This window comes from Vombatus ursinus, unplaced genomic scaffold (genome assembly GCF_900497805.2).
Source record: "Vombatus ursinus unplaced genomic scaffold, bare-nosed wombat genome assembly UNPS02014804.1, whole genome shotgun sequence".
NCBI lineage: Eukaryota > Metazoa > Chordata > Mammalia > Diprotodontia > Vombatidae > Vombatus > Vombatus ursinus.
In genome coordinates, this window is record NW_020954582.1 from 8,490,369 (window position 1) to 8,512,198 (window position 21,830).

Genomic DNA, 21,830 nt, shown 5'->3' on the forward strand with positions numbered 1-21,830 from the left:
TCTATAATTTAAAAATCCCCACACTCTCTGATCAGTCTGCCTTTCTCTCTGTCCAGTGGTAAAGGAACACCAGTGTTCCGTACCATTCCTTCTGGAGGAAGAAAATAAAAACACTTAAACACTTGGATCAATAGCAATTGAGATGAATTTGGCATTGTCTCTACCCCTCATCAAAAGGCAATCTCTGAGATGAATCTTACAGCAGACCACAGCTCTGGGATAACACATGTGAAGTTTATATTTAACATTAGAGTTCAAATATAGCTCCCACCAATGGCTCTCTGCTAAACAGTCCTCAGCGGTGAAGCTTATCAATCCCCAAAGCGCATTAAAATGACTGAAAAGTAGCAAATCCTCTGATGCAACACGCGAGGAAATTCCACATCAATAGCAAAATGAATCACAGGTGCTACTGTTTGTAATTAGAGAAACCTGAAAAAAACAAAGCGACTTTCCTGCCACCCATCACTCACTGCTTATATTTGTGGAGATTCATGTCCATTTCCATTTTTTTTGTCCATTTCCCATCTTTGCACGTATTGTACTCAGCAGAAGGCATTGAGCAAGTTTAATTAATTTTGTACTGACTCTTTATATTCAGGTCCCAGAGATGAAAGGTTATTTTATGAAACATTTCACTCTGTATGGTGAGAATTTAGCAATGAATATGGAACCAAATATAAACACTGTATACCATATGTACAGTTACTTTCATAAGGCATTATCATGTATTTTATTGAAAAAGATTCAACATAGTAAAGTCTTATTTTAAGATATATTTTCTTTCTCAATCCAAGGTGTTTAGTTTATGAAAATATCATTTTTATCTATATTCTTTTTGAATATATGCCAACATATAACTTGTGCTAGAAATATTTTATGGGAATTACAATTCTTAATATCTGTATTTTCTATAGAAAGGCATATACAATTTTGAGGCAGTGTTTCTGATGGAGAGCGGAATTCTTAAAGAGCTTGTGTGTGCTTCCGTGCTCTGAAATCATAGGAAATCCACTTTGAGAAGAAATTAATTTGATAAAAAAAAAACCCAAAATGAAATGAAACCCAAACCCGCGCACCAATGCCCAGCCAGAGGCTGACAATGAGAACTAAAACATCACCACATGAACGTCATATTTATAGAGTGACCATTTTTAAGGAGGATCAGTACTGACATACAGTAGTATACATTTGGCGCTAATGTTTGCCATTGGTCCAGCAATTGGCAAAAATGTTTTCCTATGTATAAATTTATCTTTGAACATTAGGTCTGATTAGACGAATCTTCACTATTTATAAAAAAATATTTAGACAGTAAGCTCACGCTGAATAACTAGGTCTACTGTGTTCTGGAAACTCTTCAGGAGTAAGACCGCTTTCTCATGTTCCATATGCACGAAGCTGTGTCCATTTGCCTGGAAACATACAAATGAAACAGCAGAATCAGCACCGAATAATAAGTTGTTGCTCTCCATTGTTTCTAAAAACAACAAAAACCAGACAGAAATCAACAAAATATTTTGTTACGGAAGAAGCTTACTTTTTAAGCCTACCCTGAATTAGCTCAAACATGAAGATATTGCAAATGATCTTGGTTTCACTGAAGGAGGTTTAGCACCATTAATGTCTCCTTCATAGTACTCCAAGTGGTAAAAATCATTAATGCAGCTGAGGTGTCCACATATACATGGAAGGTTTAGACCAGCGGTGGTGCCCTGTCTGGTATCTGGAGGAATGGGGGGAGGGGAGTGCAGTCCACTCAGGGTTGTACTGATGAGATATGACATGTCACGGAGACTGAGTCTTTCATCTGGGCACATGCAGAGAAGCTGCCTATCTTGGCTGAAGACACTGTTATTTCTAGCCAGGGCAGATGAGAACAGAGTTCAAATTCTGACTTTTGGATTTATAGGTCAATGACTGGTTTCAGCTAGGTTTGTTGGGAGTCCTGGCTTCTGGCTTGTATCCCTATGACATTAAATATCATTTTGATGACTTCAGGCCATGGTGTGAAGGAACAGGATTGATTCCAATCATGTATTTCATATAGAATTGCTTTTGTCATCAGCCTACAGCAGGGTAGGTCTCACAAATATTGGTCACACAGGATCTCACTGACATGAAAATTACAGAGAAAACACAATATTATTTAACTGTGTTGGAAAAACTCACTCTCTGAAAGTCAAAGTTTTCACAGTATTTGTTCATAGCCTTGGTCAATTTAACTTAAACAGCTGCTTATTTTGATATAAGAAATCAGTCACACTGGTGTTTGGCTTTGCACTACCTTAAAGAACAAGGTAATTGCTTGCATTTCTCACTTTTTGGTTGGCTGGGTTCGTCTTGCGTAGACAAAGCTTTTGTTATTGTACTCTTCCCTTCTTTTGTGATCCACTAAAATATGATTAATATTTCTCATAACTACTCTTTTCAAATATTAGACTGCCTTGGGTATTCTCATAACAAAACAATAACATATCAGCAGTAGTGCCAGATAATACTTTTATGAGGTCCATATATCTGATCAATTAACACTTGGTGGTCAAGAGTGTGATAGAGGCATTACTTGGGAACATCAAAGCCCCTGACCCATGAGGAAATACTGAGAAACAAACATAGAAGAAGAAAACTTTGAAATAAGGAATTGATGGTTTGGAATTAAAGTACCTGCCAAGTGTGCTTCCCATGAGGACCTTTGTTTAAAATAAGAAACAAGCAAAGTTGCCATGATAGGAGATGAAGCAGCTGCAGAAAGCGAATAATGGAGCGGTCCTTTAGCCATTGGGTTTCTGTGCCCACACTTCTTGCCCTAAGTTATATTAAGAAGCAGACAATTGGGCTCATTCATTTTTCCTTCAAGTCAGACCAAGATGTGGTTTGGAGAGCTAAGCAAACTGGTTTCCTATGACCTGACCTCAGCTCAGACCTGAGGGGGCTGGTTTACTAAGACCTCTACTTTCACCCTTATAGGGACATCATGAAAAGGACCAATCTCTTCTCTTTGCTTCAGTAAAATGCAAAGCTGGTGAAAATAATCTTTTTAGTTACAGTTTTGATAGAACTCTGCCTTGATTCTATTATTTGGACAGGAGATACCTGTCTATTTGCTCTACAGAAATTAAACTGAATAAATGTGAGCTCCTGAATGTCAAATTTTGTGAATAATTCTGAAACCTCCTAGGTTAGGGTCATATTTAAAGGGTATAGTCTTCAACAAATTTCATTTATTACTAATGAAGTTGATGAGTTATAATTCAATTTTAAAAATATTTTTTATAAGTGCCTTCTCTATGGAGAGTAAAATCTAGATAAGCTTTAATGAACCTTGTTGTGTAATAGGTGATATCAACCAATCCTATATTCAATATTCTGTTTCTGTCAGTCAACAAGTATTTAAGTGTCTGCTAAGTGCCAGATACAATTCTAAGCACTAGGGATACAAAGATAGGCATAAAAAAATCCTAGCCCCAGTTCTTAAGAGACTTATGGTCTAATAAGGATGAAAATATGCAAACAACTATGTACAAACAAGATAGATACAAGACAAATCAGGGATAGTCAATGAAGGGAGGTGCTAGTATTAAGGGGGGAATCAGGAAAACTTCTTAGAGATGATGGGATTTTAGCTGGTACTTGAAGGAAGCCATGAAGTAGAGATGAAAGTTCTAGGCATGAAGGACGGCCAGTGAAAATACATGAAGTCAGACATGGAGCATCTTATGTGAAGAACATCCAGGGTGCCAGTGTCACTGGAGCAAAAAGTATGGAAAGAGGACTGGGGAAAGGGTGATGGATGAGAAGAAGAGGAAGGGGCCAGATCACGAAGGGCTTTAAATGCCAAAAAGAAGATTTTGTATTTGATCCTGGAGCTAACAGGGAGTCACTTGAATTCGTTGAACGGGAGCGTGGTAAACATGGTCAGATCCACACTTGAGGAAGATCAGTTAGTGGAGGGAAGCATTGCCTGGAATGGGGAAAAGATGAGACTGGGAGACCCACCAGCAGACTGTTGTAATAATATAGACAAGAGGAGATGGAACACCCAGAATTGGGGGTTGGCAGTGCAGAAGGAGTGTATGAGAGATGTTGGAAAGGTAGAATCAACAGGATTCAGTAATTGATTGGATGTGGAGGGAGGAGAGAGAGAGAAAGAGGGAGGGAGGGGGGAGAGAGGGGAGGGGGGGGGGGGGGGGAGGGAGGGGGAGAGAGAGAGAGAGAGAGAGAGAGAGAGAGAGAGAGTGAGTATCAAGGATGATACCTAGAATGAGAGCCTGGGTAACTAGAAGGGTAGTGGTACCCTTGATAGTAATAGGAAAGTGAGAAAGAGCGAAGAGTTTTTGAGGAAAGCTAATGAGTTCAGTTTCGGGCATGCTGAATTTAAGACATGAACAAGACATCCAGTTTGAGACTTACATTAGAGAATTGGCAATGTGAGACTGGAGGTCAGAAAAGAAATTAGGGCTGGATAAATAGATTTGGGAATCATCAACATAGAGATGGTAATTGAATCTGTGGGGACTGATGAAATCACCAAATCAAATAATGTAGAGGGGGAGGAGAAGAATGCTCAAGACAGAGCTTTGAGAGACACGCAGCGTTATTGGGCATGACCTTTCTGAAGATCCAGCGAAGGAAACTGAAAAGGAATGCCCAGACATGTAGGAGGATAATGAGAGAGCAGCGTCTTGATAACCTAGAGAGAGGATACTATCAAGGTGAAAGTGATTAACAGTGCCAAAGACAGCGGGTTATTAGATATGGCACTTAAGAGGTCATTAGGAGAACTTGGTAAGGAGCAGTTTTAGTTGAAGGGTGGGTCTGGGAGACAGACAGCAGAGAATCCAGAAGAGAGTGAGAGGAGAAATGGAGACAACTAACATGGGTGGCCTTCTCAAGGAGTTTAGCCACAAAAAGGAAGAAAGATGGGACAACAGCTAGTGGGGAGTGGATGGATCAAGTGAGGGTTTTTTGAGGATGATGGAAGCACAGACACTTTATAGGCGGTAGGGAAGTGGACAGGGAAAGATTGACCGTGACACAGAGTAGAGACGATGGAGGATATAATCTCCTGGAGATTGCTGTGATAAAGGTGAAGGCTACTCTGAAAAATTTTAGGGCTTCATCAAAGTTTCATCTTGAATACCTTAAGTCAGAGGCGCAGGAAGTACAGAGCCTGTCAGACTCAAAATCACTTGGAAATGGGAGGATGCAGTGGCCCCCTAATCCCCCATCTACCCACTACGGAGTGGTTGAGATCCCTGGTAAGCAGCATGTAGCTCCCAAGGAATCCCAAATCTGCTATTGTGACGTAATTGTTTTTCTTTTTTTCAAAGATCTCTGTCCATGGCTGGAATGTCTTATTCTATGACGATTCCTTGCTCCAAATGATCTCTCCACAGTCCAGGGTGGAAGAGAGCCAGGTGAATCTCTCATCTGACGGCTCAGGTCCCTGCGTCTGCCCCGACACGGCATCCTCTACCAGGTGTGGAAAGGAGAAGCCCTGAGTTGGGTTGTGACTCTTTTGGACCCTGACTAGGAAGGGCCAGCAGCAGAACAAGGCTGGCTTCTGGTTTGTATCGTCGTTGTGAACCTCTCTCTGTTGATCAGACCTGATTGGCCCTACTAAGTCTAACATCTCTCACTGCTTTGCTGGTAAAGGCTCTCTGCCCTGAGTGGGTAATTCTGTGGCTTCCACGACATGCTGCATGGTGTTTCCTTGAGAGTTGCAATTAGCTTGTTGTCCCCATTATAAACTCCAATAACTTTGTCCTCTGCAGTAGTCTCTACAGACCTGGGTGTATTCAAGGCTGTAATTCGTATTCAAATTGCCATCAGGTTTAATTTGGGTCATTCCAAAAATACTGGTGGAAATGAATGTTTATTGTTAAAGTAGAATCTGCAAAAATGATGAGGTTTTTCATTCTTATTATAGCTCCCCTTTCTGGCTTATTTTGGGGTGATTTCGACTTATGAACGTGTGTTTATTTTCTCTCCCAAAGCGGAAAAGTGATGTGATGGAAACCAGTATTCTCTGCAGCAGAAAAATGATGAGTTCTTTTGTCACCTTCAATGTGCAACTTTATGGTGGGGCAGCTAGGTGACACAGTGTATAGAGCACTGGGCTTGGACTCAGGAAGGCTTGAGTTCAAATGTGGCTTCAGAAACTTACTAGCTGTGTGATCCTGGGCAAGTCATTTAACCTGCTTGTATCAGTTTCCTCAACTGTTAAAAAAAAAAAGCCTCTCAAAGTTGTTGTGGGTGGGGAATCACACTTAGCACTGTACTTGGCACATAATAGGCGATGCATAAATGCTTCCCTCTCACCTCTTATGTCCAAGGCTTTAATTATGTCTCTGAATTTCTTTGAGAGCTTATGATTCCTCTACATCCTAATTTAGAAAAGTGTAGAAAGTATTGTACCTCAAATAGTTATAGGAAGGATTGTTGATTAGCTTTGCCCTGGGGCCTAGAGAGTTAAGATATTTTTGAAGACTTGGGATTTCTGTTTATACTTATTATTGTCATGCCTGTGGGAAGTTCTTGCAGAAACACGAACTACATTTAGAAAACAAGATGGCAATTTTAGGCTGAAAATTTATTTAAATGACATTTAATCACATGGTGTAAATGTTGTTCCAAATTCCATTTCCACACATTTGATAAGGTGCTCATTTACCCATGTGGAGAAAATCACTGATTATGATAACTTTGCCTTTTAGCCCTTTCTTGTCTATTCTAGGCCCCTTTCAATGCTTCAGACTTGCACTCTGAAGTTGAGGTGATAATATAAAGTGCTTCATAGATCTTGAAGTGAGACAGAAATGTCAGTCATTATTATTCATTTCTTCCTAGACCCTATTCACATCCCAACTGTTAATCTTATGGTTAGAATTTCTGCACAACTTTATCCAATTTATAATTTTCTCTTTGCTCTGCCAGATGACAACGACAGATTTTACTCGGTGTGCGTGCGTGGGTGTGTGTGTGTGTGAGTGTGTGTAGAAAATAATTAACTCCTTATCAATTTCTGTAAGTATCTTGCTAATGTGCAATCAGGTTATGTGCTTTCTGGTAATGAATTTACAAAGAGATGATCTTACTGTGGTTTTGCCCTAGTCTTGCTCTGGCCAACTTTTCCACCTGTACCCTGGACCTATGGCCTTCCTCTATCATCTGGCCTTTCTTTTTCATCATCTCTCTCTCTCTCCATTGGTTCCTCCTCTCCTCTTCTCCTTCACGTTAAAGCACATATAATGTTCCTCTATTCTATAAAACCCTTCCATTAACTCACTGACCCCCTCTTCACTGACTATGTTTGATGCCTCCACCTCCTGGACACACACACTCACTGCTCAACCGCTTGGATACTGACTTCCATCCCCACTGATCTGCTGAAAGTGTTCCTTCAAAATTCACCACTGATGTGCTTCTTGCTAAAGCCAATGGTCTCATTCCTCACCCTCTTTGATTTCAGTGCAAATAAAAAATTGACACTGTTGTCCTCTCCCTTCCCCCTTTTTTGACACGATTTCCTATGTTGGTTTTTGTGACACAAAACTCTCAGGACACATCTTACCTTTCTGATTACTCCTTACGTTTCTTCCTGCCTTCTAAATGAAGATATTCTCAGAGCTCTATTTTAGGTCTCTTTTCCTCCTTTTTTTCTCTATAGCCACAGAATTATAAACTCAAAGCTGTAAGAGACATTTGCAATCATCTAGTTTATCCTTCTGGGCAAGTTACTTCACCCTGTTTGCCTCAGTTTCCTCATCTGTAAAATGATCTGGACAAGGAAAAAGCAAACCACTGCAGTGTCTTTGCCAAGAAAACCCCAAATGGGGTCGTGAAGAATCAGACATGATCATCCAGACTGAAAAACAACTGTACAATGACAACAAAGGGCAACCTTCTCACTTTATAGATGACAACAGGAGGCAAAATCATAGGTCTAAGCCTGGAAAGGACCTCGGATGTTATCCAATACAACCTCTTCATTTTACAGATGAGGAAACTGAGACACAGGAAGGTGAGTGACTTGTCTAAGGTCACCCAGACAGTAGGCATCAAAGGCAGAACTGGAACCTAGGGCCTCTGACTCCAGTGACCCACACAGCTAATAAGGACATCTCTGGTTACTGAAAGAACTTGCAGACATGATTGATGAGCCACTGTCTGTCATATCGACTGTGGAAAACGGAAACAAGACCGGAAGAGAATTTGCAAACAAGAAACTAAAGAATTGAACTTTGAATCCTGGAATGTTCTAGAACAGACCATTAAAGATGTGGTTAATGAACATCTGGAAAAGTAAATGGTGATTATAAAGAGCCAGCAGGATTTCATCAAGAACAGGTCGTGCCAGACTGGCCTCATTTTCTGTTTTTGCAGAATTGTTAGTCTGGTGTATCAGTAAATGTTATAGATAGAGTTTAGCTGAATTTTAGCAAAGAATTTGATAAAAATCCTTTATATTGTTATTGTATGGATTGCTGTGGGCTGGTTAAAATGGATTTTGAACTGGCTGAACAGTTGTATTCAAAGAGTAGTCAGTTATGGTACAACATCAACTTGGTGGGAGTGTCCAGTGGATTGCCCTAGGCATTTGTGCTTGACCTTGGGTAGTACAACATTTTTAGTAAAGACTTGAACATCAATAGTACACTCATCAGATTTGCATATGACACAAAGCTGGGGAAAAAAGTTGAACCAAGACGAAGAAAATCACAAAATTGCAAACTAGATTCACTGCAAAGCATAATCTCAATTGGGCTTTCACCATGTCAAGGCAATCCTTTTAGGCCACCCCCCAAAATGATTCTCTATCCCATTTACAACAAGGAATTTTCCAAACCTTTTCATTACTCCTCAAACTTCCCTTGGTACACTCTTCACCAACCCCTTCTGTTGAGAACTTTGCCTTATATTTCATCGAAAAAAATTGAGGCCATTCACTGAGAACTTTCTCTTCTCCCCTCCTCATCTTCCATCACTTAGATACCTTCTACCACTATCTCCACTCTTGTCTCATGTGAAAAGGTGCCCCTTCTCTTTACCAAGGCAAACCTTTTTATATGTTCAAGAAATCCCATTCCAACCCAGACTTTTCTTTTCATCTCTTTCCAGACTGCTTCCTCTAACATCCTCACTCTCTCACTTATCTTCAATCTCTCTCTGTCTACTGGCTGTTTCTCTACTGCCTACTAACATGCCCCATGGCTCTTCCAACTTCAAAAAACCCTCATTTGATCTGTTAACTATTGTCCTATCTCTCTTCTGCCTTTTGTGGCTAAACTCCTTAGAAGGTCTTCTACATTAGATATCTCCACTTCTCTCACTCTCTTCTTAATTCTCTGCAGTCTGGCTTCCAACCCCACAATTCAACTAAAACTGCTCTCTCCAAAGTTCTCCTAGATGATTTCTTAGTGGCCAAATCTAATGGCCTTTTATTAATCCTTATCCTCCATCTTTCTGCATTCTTTGACACCGTTAATCACTTTCTCCTTGATACTACCCTTTCTCTAGGTTTTCAAGACCTCGCTCTCTCTTCATTATCCTCTTACAGGTCTTGGCATTCCTTCTCAGTTTCCTTTGCTGATCTTAATAAAGGTCATGCCTACTCACAGTGGGAGTCTCTCAAGGCTCTGTCCACGGTACTCTTTTTCTTTCCCTCTATACTATTTGATTCGGTGAGTTCATTAGTTTCCACATTACTAATGACTGTCTCTATGTTGATGATTCCCAATTCTATCTATCCAGTCTTAACTTCTCTTTTGACCTCCAGTCTCACATTGCCAATTCTCTAATGTAAGTCTCAAACTGAATGTCTTGTTGATGTCTTAAGTTCAGCATGTCCCAACTAAACTCATTATTTCTCCCCCAAACTCTCCCCTCTTCCCAACTTTCCTATTACTGTCAAGGGCATTGCCATCCTTCTTGTCACCCAGTTCACAACCTAGGTGTCATCCTCAAATCCTCTCTCCTTCCCTCCTTCCCATCCAATTAGTTATCAAGTTCTGACAATTCTACAGCATCTCTCATACATGCCCCCTTCTCTCCTCTGATACTGCTGCCATCCTACTGCAGCCACTAAAGTGATTTTCCTAAAGCCCAGGTCTGACCATATCACCCCTAACTCAATAAACTCCAGTGGCTCACAATCACCTCTAGAATCAACATAAAATCCTCTCTTTGTTATTCACAACCATTCCTAATCTGGCCCCCTCCTATCATTCTATTCTTCTTATGCCTTGCCCCCCACAATGTACTTTTTGATCTGGTAACACTGGCCCCCTGACTGTTCCACAGACAAGACCCTCCATCTCTCAGCTCTAAGCATCTTCTTTGGATGTTCTCTGTGCCTTGAACATTCTCTCTCCTCATCTCTAATTACTGGCTTCCCTGGTTTCCTTTAAGTTCCAACTAAAATCCCACCTTTTGTAACAAGCCTTTCCAAATCCCTCTCAATTCTAGTTCCTTTCCTCAGTTAATTATTTCCTATTTATCCTTTATATAGGTTGTTCGTATATGTTTGCATGTAATCTCCCCCATTAGATCAGGAGCTCCATGAGGGTAGCAACTGTCTTCTGCCTTTCTTTGTATCCTCAGCACTTCACTTAGTTCCTGGCACATAGTAGGTGTTTAATAGAGTTTAATTAATTAATTCATCAAGGTCTTTACCACCTCAGGCCTGGACTACTGGACTACTAGTCAGTCTCCTAGCTTCAAGTCTCTCCGCACTTCAGTTCATCATCCACTCAGCTGCCAGAGTGTTCTTCCTAAAGAGCAGGTCTGACCATGTCACCCCTTACTCAACAAACTTCAGTCACTCCCTCTCTCCCTGAATCAAATTCAAAATCCTCTGTTTGACTTTTTGAAGTCCTTCCTCACTTTCCAGTCTTCTTGCACTTTATTCCATTTCATTTACTGACAGATTAGAGTATTGGGTAGAATCTAATAAGATGAAATCCCAAGGAGATAAATGGAATGTCTTGTACTTGGGTACACAAGTCAACTTCAGAAATTCAATAAAAAGGGGCGGCATGGCCAGACAGAAGTTTGCCTGAAAACAAATTGGAGGTTTTGGTAAAACACAAACTCAATCTAAGTTAACAGAGTGATGTGGAAACTCCAAAAGTGAATGCAGTCTTGGCCTTCATGAAGAGAGCCATACCTTCGAGAAACATAGAGGTGAAAACCCCAATGTATTCTGCCCTGGTCAGAAGGGAGCTAGAATATTACTTTTGATTCTAGATTATACAAGCAGGAAATTGATGAGCTACAGAGCTTCCAGACATGTGTGATCAGGATGTCACACGAAGGCAGGTTGAAGGAGCTGGGGAAGTTTAGCCTGAAGAAGACAAGACTCAACTATTTTCCAGTATTTAAAAGGCTGCCATGTATAGGAGGAATCAGATCTGTTCAGTCGGCCCATCAGGCTTCAGAACCAGGAGCAAGGACTAGAAGCTGAAAAGAGACAAGTGGAGTTCTCATGTCAGGTAAAGCTTGCTGACAACTAGTGCTGTCCCAAAGTGGAAGGGGCCACCTGAAGATGGGAGGAACTCCTCATTCTTGGAGGTCTCCCAGGAGAGGCTGGATGGCCACATGTCACACATATTCCAGTGGGGATTCCTTTCAGGTTGGGGTTGGGCTACAGGACCCCCAAGGGCCTGTCTAACTCTAAAATGCTGCGATTCACTGAAAGGCAGAGCCAATACTTGAATCCAGGTCTTTCTGGGATCCTCAACACTTAGCAGTGTCTTGTATACAGTAGGCACTTAATAAATACTTAGTGACTTGACCTTCTTTCCTATAAATGGTTTATTGATGCTTTTAAAAATCCATGTAATTTTTCAATGACAAAGGAATAAAACCTCTCCTCTATGGCAAAGAAATACAATTAAACAAAAGAAATCAACACATGTACCACACCTCATTGTCCATCTTTTGCCCACATCTGCACATAGAGTTCCTTCACTTCTGCTGGGAGGACCAGAGTGCTCCTCATTGCCATTTCTCTGAAATCCAGATCAGTCACTGCACTAACTAGAGTTTTCAGAGCTCTTTCTACCAAATTGGGATCCCAGTGCTTGTTTTTGCCTCTGAATCAGACTGCCTCACTCACCCCTGGTGATCCCATTCACGGCCATAGCTTTCGTTAACTTCTAAGAATAGAGCATCTGATTTCGTATTTATGTTTGCAAACCCCAATCCCTCAATGTAAACTGCCTGCTAGACATCACCCCAGGATGTCCCCCCAGCACTCTGAGATCAATAGGACCTAAAAGGACTCTTCCCTAAAGCCCAGACCATTTTTTAAAGTCTTGTCTTTGTAGTGACCACAGCCCTGTTTGACTCTGTGGTCACCTGCGATGCAGAAAGTACTTACAGCTGTTGTTAGCTGCTGGCTTATAAAGCAATGTCAAGATGTTCTTTTGATGCTGGAGACTGTTGTTTAACAAAGACATAGGAGATCAGATCCCTTGATGGTCAACAGTCAATAAGCATTTATTAAACACCTACTGGGTACCAGGCACCCGTGCTAAGCCCTGGGGATACAAGTATGAAAAAAGAGACAGTTTCTGCCCTCAAAGGGGGAAAACAATACACAAAAAGAAGCTGAAAAGGGAAAGGAGAGGGAGGTGGCAAGAAGTAGGGCTATGATGGAGAAGTCAGCAGCCAGGTGGGAAATGAGGAGACGTCTGAGCTCCCTCCTTAAACGGAGGTTTGGAGTTCTGGCCCCACCCTCCAATCAGTAGAGCCGAGGGTGATGAGGTAGAGTCCCAAGGCTGACAGGATCTTCCAGATGAGGTTATCCCAAGAATGAGCTTCCTCGGGCATGGGGGAGAAGTGAGACAGAGAAGTCCCGGAGCAAAGCAGCCAGGTGAAAAATGAGGAGTATCAAGTATGTGAAGAATAGGGCACAGACAGAAGTAGTGTTGTATGTGGAGTGATTGAACTGATTGAGGAGTCTGAGTCAGAGGGAAATAGAGACAGTCACAGGGAGCATGTGAGTGGCGAGCCCAATTGGTGGCTCTGGTCTAAGGAGAGTGAAGATGTATCTGGGTTTGGCACCGGATGGCCTGAGTGTCAAAATATATTGTACTGGGAGTGACCTCTGCTTTGTGGAAGCCTGGAGAGAATGAGTAAGTCCTTAGGCTACGGAGACTGGCATGCCTCAGTGAGGTTCTAAGCCCTGAGAGGAGGCAGCTCTGAGCTTCAGTGCCCTCCCGTGCAGTAATAGCACTATCTCGGGAGCAATGTGGAGAGAGCCTCTCAGATTATAGATCTAAATGGCACAATTCTAAATTCCCAACAGTAGCTACATTCAGTGAAAAAACAGAGAACCCACTAGGGCGCGTGTAGGAGGAGAATGTTTGTGATCAGTGAGAGTGGGTCCATAACTTAGTGTTCTCTTTGTCACCAACATAAAAGCTCAGTCACTTTTTATTTCTTCTTCTCTCTCCTACCCAATGTCTAACTGACTTCCAAATTGCTATTTGTCCCCCTTCCATTTTTATTTCCGTTGTCCTTGTTCAGACCTTTGTTACCTCTTACTAGAACTACTGACGTAGTAGCTTACCTGGGATCCTCACCTTCAGTCTTTCTTTATGCCACTTAACCTCTAATCAATCGCAAAACAGCTTTTCTTAATGCATAGTCCCAAATAATTACAGAGTAACATGTTTTTACATTATAGTCCCATGTCCCCCTCAATGGGCCTCCATTGTCTATAGCTTCCCTAGGCTGACATTCAAGCTCCTCCATGATCTAGCTTCAGCCTACCCCTCTGGCCTTTCCACAATTGTCCCTTACGTTCTTTCTATTACAGTCAAATGGGGCTCTTCTATTTCCCTCAAACTCATTGCCCTTTCCCCTCCTCTATGCCTCTTCCTCACACAATTCCCTACTTCTGGAATGCTTTTTCCCTGATTCTCTTCACTCACTGACCTGTCCACACATTTATGTGTATATAGGCATATATGGAGATGTATGTATGCTGGCCTCCCCTTTAGAATATAATCTCCTTGAGAGCAGAGACTGTCACTTTGGTCTTTTTCTATGCCCAGCACTTAGCACAGTGCCTACCTAGCATAGAGTAGGCGCTTTAAACATGTCTGTTGATTGATCTACTGTCTGGTAACTTGTAAACCCTGGAACAGAACTCGTATTCATCCTTGTCTTCCTAGGGTTTTCTACGCGGTCTTGTACACAGCCTGCTGTGAATCATTTTTTGTCGAATTTAAATGACTTCCAATTTCTGCCTTTAATTAACAATACCTTAAAACATTTAGAAGAATCTCAAAACTGTTCAGACACAGACTAAACTCCAAAGACGACATTTGGGCTCCAGATTCAGCTGCCTTTAGATGACCAGATTGGGGGCTTTTAGCTTCCAGGTCACAACGTCCTGAGTAGAAGTCAACCAGCCAAAAGCACACGTAGTTCAGAAAGGGTATGAGACTGTTCTGTTGCCCACCCCACCCCCCAAAATAGCAGGTTTAAAGAGTGTGATCAACACTAACAAACATTTAGAAACCTGACAATTTTTGATAGTAAACTACTTTCACTCCCAAAGTAGAACTCTGAGGACATCTAGAATCCTCACTCGGAGATTGTAGCTGACATCTCATGGGAACAGCTTTAAAGGATGACGAGTCATTACAAATGGGGGAAGACATGCTTGCCAGGCCCCCGGGACTCCCGACACCCCAAAGGAAGCCAGGCTGCTCTTTAGCCCTTTCTGCCCACTTCTCTCTTCTTTACCAACGGTAATACGGTAGATGTTCTTTCTTTCAGGAAAACAAAACAAAACAAATTTGAATGTGAATCGAAAGACTTGATCGTTAAAGTACCTCCTGTTGGAAGGTGCTTAATGAAAGATTCATAGAATCTGAATACTTGATAGGGACACTGGTGGTTGGAGCACTGGACTTGGAGTCAGGAAGACCAGAGTATAAATACTGCCCCAGAGACTTACTATCTGTGAGACCCTGGGCTAGTCACTTAACCTCTGCCTCAGTTATATGATGTATAACTATATAATATGTAATATATAATAATAGCACCTGCCTTCCAGGTCTGTTGTGAGGATCGGATGAAATAAACATATGTGAAGCCCGTTGTGAAGCAATATATAAATGTTAACTCTTCTGACGTACAAAAACTGTCATAGCTAAACTCACGATAATAAATTGTGAACATGGAGGATAACTTGGCATACAGGTCTCTGAAAGAATTTTAGTTTTTGCCCAAACTGGGATCCTGAAAAAGAGTCAAAAGAAAATATATCTGACATTTTTCTCTTTTTCCTGAATATTTAGGCAATCTATGATTGGGTACCTCTGTTATCCTGGAGGGACCGTGTCAAATCTTTTAGATTTCCTTTGGGACTGAGAGGCCAAGTAGTGCATTTGAGAACATACCCAGCAAGAGGCCCCCCAAGCTTCTCAGGGAGGCCCCCAGTGTAGGGGGACCCCACCTCATGAGCTAGCCCATGCTACTTGAAAGCAACCCAAGGGAAGTTCAAGGCTCCCTGTTATCTACAGGGCATTCAGAGCCCTTTTCAAACCCGACCCTTCCTTCGTTCCCAGGTTCTCGCTTTTCAAGAACCCCAACCTCCAATATGCAGCCACGCTGGCTTCTTTATTATTTCTCCCACATGGCAGTCCATCTCCCATTTCCATGTCTCCATACTGGCTCCCCTCTAGTCCTGGAATGAGCCCCGCTTCACCTCTGCTTTTCTGGGGGTTTTTTTGGGCTTTCTTCAATACTCAGTTTGAATTCCACAGGGTTTAAGAGGCCTTTCTTAGCTTCCCTAGCAGCTAATGACACCCCTCTAAGATTTTTGATGCTGTTCAGTTCACAATGTGTTGTGACCCGCTTTGGGATTTTGTTGGTAGAGATAATGGAGTGGTTTGCCTTCTCCAGCTCAGTTTATAGATGAGGAAACTGAGGCAAACAGGGTGAAGTGACTTGCCCAGGGTCACACAGGCAGGATTTGAACTCAGTGTTCTTGACTCCAGTAAGTGTCTGAGGTCAGATTTGAACTCACAAAGATGAGTGCCTATTTAAAACAAGGCAAAACCATAGTGGTCTCTTGGAACAACCCTTCATTTTACTGATTAGTAACCTGTGTCTCAGAGAGGTTGAGTTACTTCCTCAAGTTACCCAGTGGGCAGTAGCAGTGTTAGCATCTGGATCTGGGCCCTCTTCCCCCCAATCCCAGCTCTCTATCTGTTAATGTTGTGTTTATTAATAGGGGGGTGGCTGATTAACGTCCATGTTGGATAATCTAGGTGTGTCCAAATGAGAGACTAAGTCACTGGTTTCTTATACATACTTTCTCCAGTATCATGAAAACCCGGATTTTAGTAAGGACTACAGGCTTTAAACTAACTTCTTTAATGAGTGAATGAAGTTAGTGGGTGCTGAGATGACAAAGAGGGTTAACGGGAGTCCTTTCTCTCTCTATATTTTCCTTCTTATTAGGTTAATCAGATCACTGGAAGGTAGGTGGCACTGTGGATAGAGTTCTGGGCCTAGAGTCAAGAACAATGAGTTCAAATCTTGCCTCAGACAATTATAGTTGTGTGATCTTGGGCAAGTCACTTGACCTCAGTTTTCTCAACTATAAAATAAGGACAATAATAGCACCTCCCTCCCAGGGTTGTTGTGAGGATCAAATGAGTTCATATTTGTAAAATGCTTATTTAGCACAGTGCCTGGCACATAGTAGGTGCTTAAGAAATGCTATTGTTTATTTATCATGAAGTAAAGTGAATAGAAAGGAAAATTTAGAAACAGTTTTGTTTCACATGACAAGAGAGACAGTGTAGTGCAGTGGGTAGAGAGATAACCTTGGCCCTGGGATTCTGGATGACTCATTTCATCGCCTCAGAGAGCCCTCTAAGGCTATAAGCTGCAGAACTAGTGCCAATACTAGAGGCAGAGAAATCACAGGTTCCCCTCCCCTCCAGAAAAATACCACATGGGAAACAAGCCTAACAAACAACTATTTGTTCATATTTCACGTTGGCATAATGAGTTAAAAGTGAGCTATTAGGTTAAACAAAACTCGTGCAATTTTGAGGTAAATTGAGTATAAAAGTTTGACCTATTAAAACGAGAAATAAACAAATCTTACAAAATGAAATTAATATCAAAGTTATCTGGGGAGGGGCAGAGCCGCTAAAATTTTCATGCCTCAACAATATGCAATTACTATGTTTCTAATTTTAGCTGAGATGTAAAATTCTGAAGAGATTTCAAATCCCTTTCTAGATGTTATCTCCTTGCGAGCCCTTAATGTTCGCTAATGGATCGACAGTGATTCTATGCATTCTACTGTCATAGACCATTGGCCGGTAGCTGACCCTGTCTCTTGTCTGAGGACCGGTCACTAAGTTTAGGGGTGTTCCATTATTATCAAGTTAGGCACCAGGTAGTTCATTCATTATTATTTTTTAGTTACAACAACTCAAGAAGACCTTCTCCTAAGGCATACAGGGGCTGAAATCTACATCAGTAAAAGGAATGCCCATGCCATTGGAATCTCAGATTCTTGAAATGTTGAATTAAATTCCATTTGATGCCTTTCTCTAGAAATGCGCTCTTTTTGCACCCTGTCGTAATTTAGAATGAAGAGACTGACAGTTAATGAGATAATATTTGCAAAATGATTTGTAATTCCCAGAAAAGGCAGACCTCTTAAAATATATTCTATTATCATGATCATTAAATCATAGGAAAAACAATCATTGCTGTCTTGCTCTCTCTGGCTTTTTAGACATCTTTTACTTCCTTCCTTTTGGTAAATAGTTTTGTAAAACTTCCAGAGGTCACTTCAATTCTCTTGGGAATTCAGTGGTGTTACACCTGCCCAACTGAGGCATTGGCTGACCTATGGAAAATTACCTGTAGGCTTCACAGTCGATATATGAGAAGGTCCCCAGTTTGAACTTCCCAGACAGTTACAGACATTTCCACTTTCACATGGTTTTTATAGATGTTTTAGATGCTTACAGATGTTTTTGCACTCCTTATGGCATCATTTCTGGGGCCACCAACGCTAGGAATCTTACATCAGGAGATGGGCTCATATGAGTATAATTAACTTAAAAATAAATCCTCTGGGGACACACCCTAGGTGTATGCTGGGTGGTTTTTGATTCAGTCATTAACATTCTGCATCTCAAATGGCCAAAGATTGTTTCTTCTGGCAGGTTAGCAAAAACACAGCAGGTGTGCATGAGTTCTAGGGTGGGCTTTCAGTAACCATGGCTCCTAAGAATGACTGACATCCAGGTAAGCGAGGAAATCCTGAGAACTTTAAATAATTACAGTTTTTCTCCACATTAACTTTGTGGAATGAATTCACATTTTAGGAAGTGAATCTGACAGAGTGCTATAATTAAGTACAGGGACACATTCAGGGCCAACTAGACAATATTCATCAATACTGTATTGATTCTAAACTAAATCATGTTTTCCCTCTGATGAGAAATTCTAAATAGAAATCGCAGGGTCCCAGGAAATTCATCTTCTGAACAGTTCATAACCCTAGAGCTACGTGTGTTGTGAGAAACTGTGAAGCCTTCATTGGAATATCCTCTCACTCTTCTTGTTTTTTGTTCTGGGAAACATTTTTAAACTCCTCATCTCCATTTTACAAGAAAGGAAGCAGAAAGGGAAAACTACTTGGCCAAACCAAACACTTAATAAGTGACAGGGCCAGTTCTTGGACTTGGGTCTTCTGCACAATACAATCAATGAATGCTCTTTTCACTATAATATATCAACTTTTATTAGAAAACGACTGATTTGCCTGAATCATTCATTTTTCAATCAGTAGTTTTGGCATGTAGTTCTATCTGAGATTTCAATTTTTCCAAGTTTATAAGTTAAGTTTAAAACTTATTTTGTCACTCATTTCCAAAATTCACAAATTAATGAACTATAAACTCTGTGATGGCAGTGACTATTTAGTCTAAATTTTGTACCTTCCCCAATACTGACAATGACGTACACTATGGGCACGCAATCCCTATTTATTAACATTAATAATGTTATAGGCACCTGTTGCATACAATAGGCACTGAAGTGTCAAATTAAATTTAATATCATGTTGAATTTAGTTGAATTGAATGGAAGAAATTACCAAAATTTTTAATTCAGTACCAAGTGAATGAATGAAATGCCTTATGCTTTTACATTTTGTTTTAATGACCTGTAAAATGTTGTATGATTAACTCATTATTCACAAATGATTTTTTTCCCTATTGTTTAGGAGATTGTGTTATAATAAAATGCTATATACAGATACAGAAAGCTTTGGGGAGGGGGGTGGGTACTCTGAATCATCTTGTTTAGCACCATCACTTACCAAATGCAAGAAACATTTTCTTTTGGCTTATTTTTCTTCTTGGCAACAAAACAGCTAGCCATAATTAATAGATGATATTTAAATGAGTCTTGAAATTTGAAAAGCATTATTTATCAGACTAGTTAAGCACCATATTGTTACTTGTATTGTTTTTTAATTTATGGCAATTCATTCTGAAAGAACGAGGGGTAGAGTGATAGAAAGCTAGCCTAGGAACTGCTGACAGATTTCTAGTCACTCACACCACCTATTTATGACCTGCCCCTTGGTCCTTGCAGAATTCTATGAATACTGGATCACGTGAAAAAATGAGGGGAGTGCTATGGGAGAAGATGGGATTAATTAGGGATCGCTAATATTCTGCTTTAATTTGAGGTCTTGGAAAGGCCATCCATGAAGCTAGATGAGGGCTGACCTCCTCTCAGCCCTTTGGAGATGAGATGTTTAGATACAGAAGAGATCAATCCTGATTCAGTAACTACTGTGGGCATCTTTTCACTGAGAGAGCAGGCTAATTGATTTGTGTTTTTCTATACTGTGCTTCCTAATTAAGGGCCTGAGAATAGACGGTGCAGGTGTGGATAAATGCCCAGAAAATGACCAATGATGTGGCCATCACAGTGATATGAATTGTCACCCTCCCAGGCACACATGATAGTGACAAACACCCCAACTTTCCTGGTTAGTTTCTGAAAGTGAAACTAGACACTTATGCCCTCCAAATAGATAACCCTGTTATGTTATAAACACAGTGGTCAGTTTGATGGGTCCGATATGGCCATTCTCACTTCATTACAAAAAATTTTTTTTCTGATGTATTAGGTCTAAATGCTTTCTACAAGAATGAAAACTAGTATGTGGGGTGGATGCTCTTAACCAGCCACTGATCTATGTGTTCAGAGCTGTGATAGATTATGATAATGCTTCCTTTCTCTATCTTATATTAGGCTTTTTTGCCGTCAATGAGGAAAGTGCTTTGTTCATTTTAACCAATTAGTTAGCAGGAATTTATTAAGTGTCTACTATGTGCCAGGCATTGTGCTAGGTGTCAGGGGTACAACGAAAGGCAAAAACACAGTCCCTTCTCTCATGGAGTTCCCTTCTAATGGGGTGGGGTTGAGGCAACATGCCCAAAACTAGGGACAAAACATACAAAATAGAGGGGAAGGCATTGCAGGTGTCTTCCCATCTAGGCAGCCAGTGCAAATGTAGTCAGGAGTTTGGAGTATCCCTGGGTAAGGTTCAAGGGTAGGGTTCACTCCTCACCACACCCCCACTTAAAAGTAATTACCTTTTTAGGTGAGAACACTACTTGATTGAATCAATCACAACTGTGCATGGACACAGACAATGAACAGGGCCTGGGCACCTCAATGCCAGTCAGGTGCCTAGAGGATCTCTGTTCCTAGGGGGTGAGAGATGCGGTCACACCAAGGATCTGGCAGATGAGAGGAGAGAGTTGGGACATTGAGCTGGGTTAGAAAGAATCAGGATACCAGAGGCAACCAAGCAGAGGAGAGAGAGAGAGTAGGGTTGAGCAGTGACCGAGAAGAAAGGGAAGAAGGAAGGTGGTGGGCCCTGCAGGCATCCTGAAGCAGAAGACTGAGAGTCACCTCAGCAGTCGTACCCACCTCCTCCAAGACTGAGAAACGTTCCAAGAAGGTCGGCTTTTACCCAGCTGCCTTCCTATTGACACTGTAAGATACTAGGCTTGCCTCCACACTGAAACGTTTCCTGTAACCTGAATACAGCCTCAACTGAAAAGAATCTAGGGGTTGGCCAGAAATAAATATAAATGTAAATCAGCGTTAGAAGCCGAACTTTCTCCTAAATGTTGTGGGCTTTCCTAACTGGAGGCTCAGGTTGTGATTATGCTCCTAATTGACAGGTATGGGCCCCAGCAGGGACCTTTGCTCCTTGCCCTGCAGAGATTTTGGGTCCCATTTGTCTGGGGTCCCAGAAAACCCTTAAACTTTCTTTGACCTCACTCATCTACTTGGTCTCAAAATGTTGCCTGAGGCAACTTCACTCAACTGACCTTTCCTTATCTATTATTCTTATTCTGATAGACTCTCTCTTCTCCTAGGCCTTATCTCCTAGGCCCTATCTCCCTATGAAGTCCTAATGAAGCCCAGTCTTTGATATTCTAATGAAGAAGCCTAGTGTTTGATGCCCTAATAAAGTATCAACCTCTTCCTTCTCTATCTTCCAGTTCTTTGTTACCCTAATGGAGCTTAGCCCTCCATTGTGACCCCATTCAACCTCCCAGACATTCCCATTGGAATTCTCCCTAAACTCACCCCAGCTTCAGGATCTTTCTCCCAGCCCCTCCTCTGGTCACCCAGAATTACTTGAGTGCATATAAGATCCATCCTGGCCCCCATTTAAACACTGAAATTTTCTCATGCCCACTCATCCTTACAGGTGTCACTAATGTTCAGTCTGGCCT

The 21,830-nt window shown here is 41.3% G+C and overlaps 1 protein-coding gene across 4 annotated transcripts in view; it reads right to left on the reverse strand.

Annotated features, from left to right (window-relative positions):
* Positions 1–875: 875 nt before the first annotated feature.
* Positions 876–21,830, reverse strand: part of LRRC7 (leucine rich repeat containing 7) — a 589,282-nt gene continuing 568,327 nt past the window's right edge. For 3 of the 4 annotated variants that reach the window (XM_027873996.1, XM_027873992.1, XM_027873991.1), the window contains one exon: positions 876–1,415. In XM_027873996.1, the coding sequence (XP_027729797.1) occupies positions 1,308–1,415 (108 nt within the window). In that variant the 3' untranslated portion in view covers positions 876–1,307. The remainder of the gene's footprint in view (positions 1,416–21,830) is intronic. The other variant, XM_027873994.1, reaches the window with a different exon arrangement.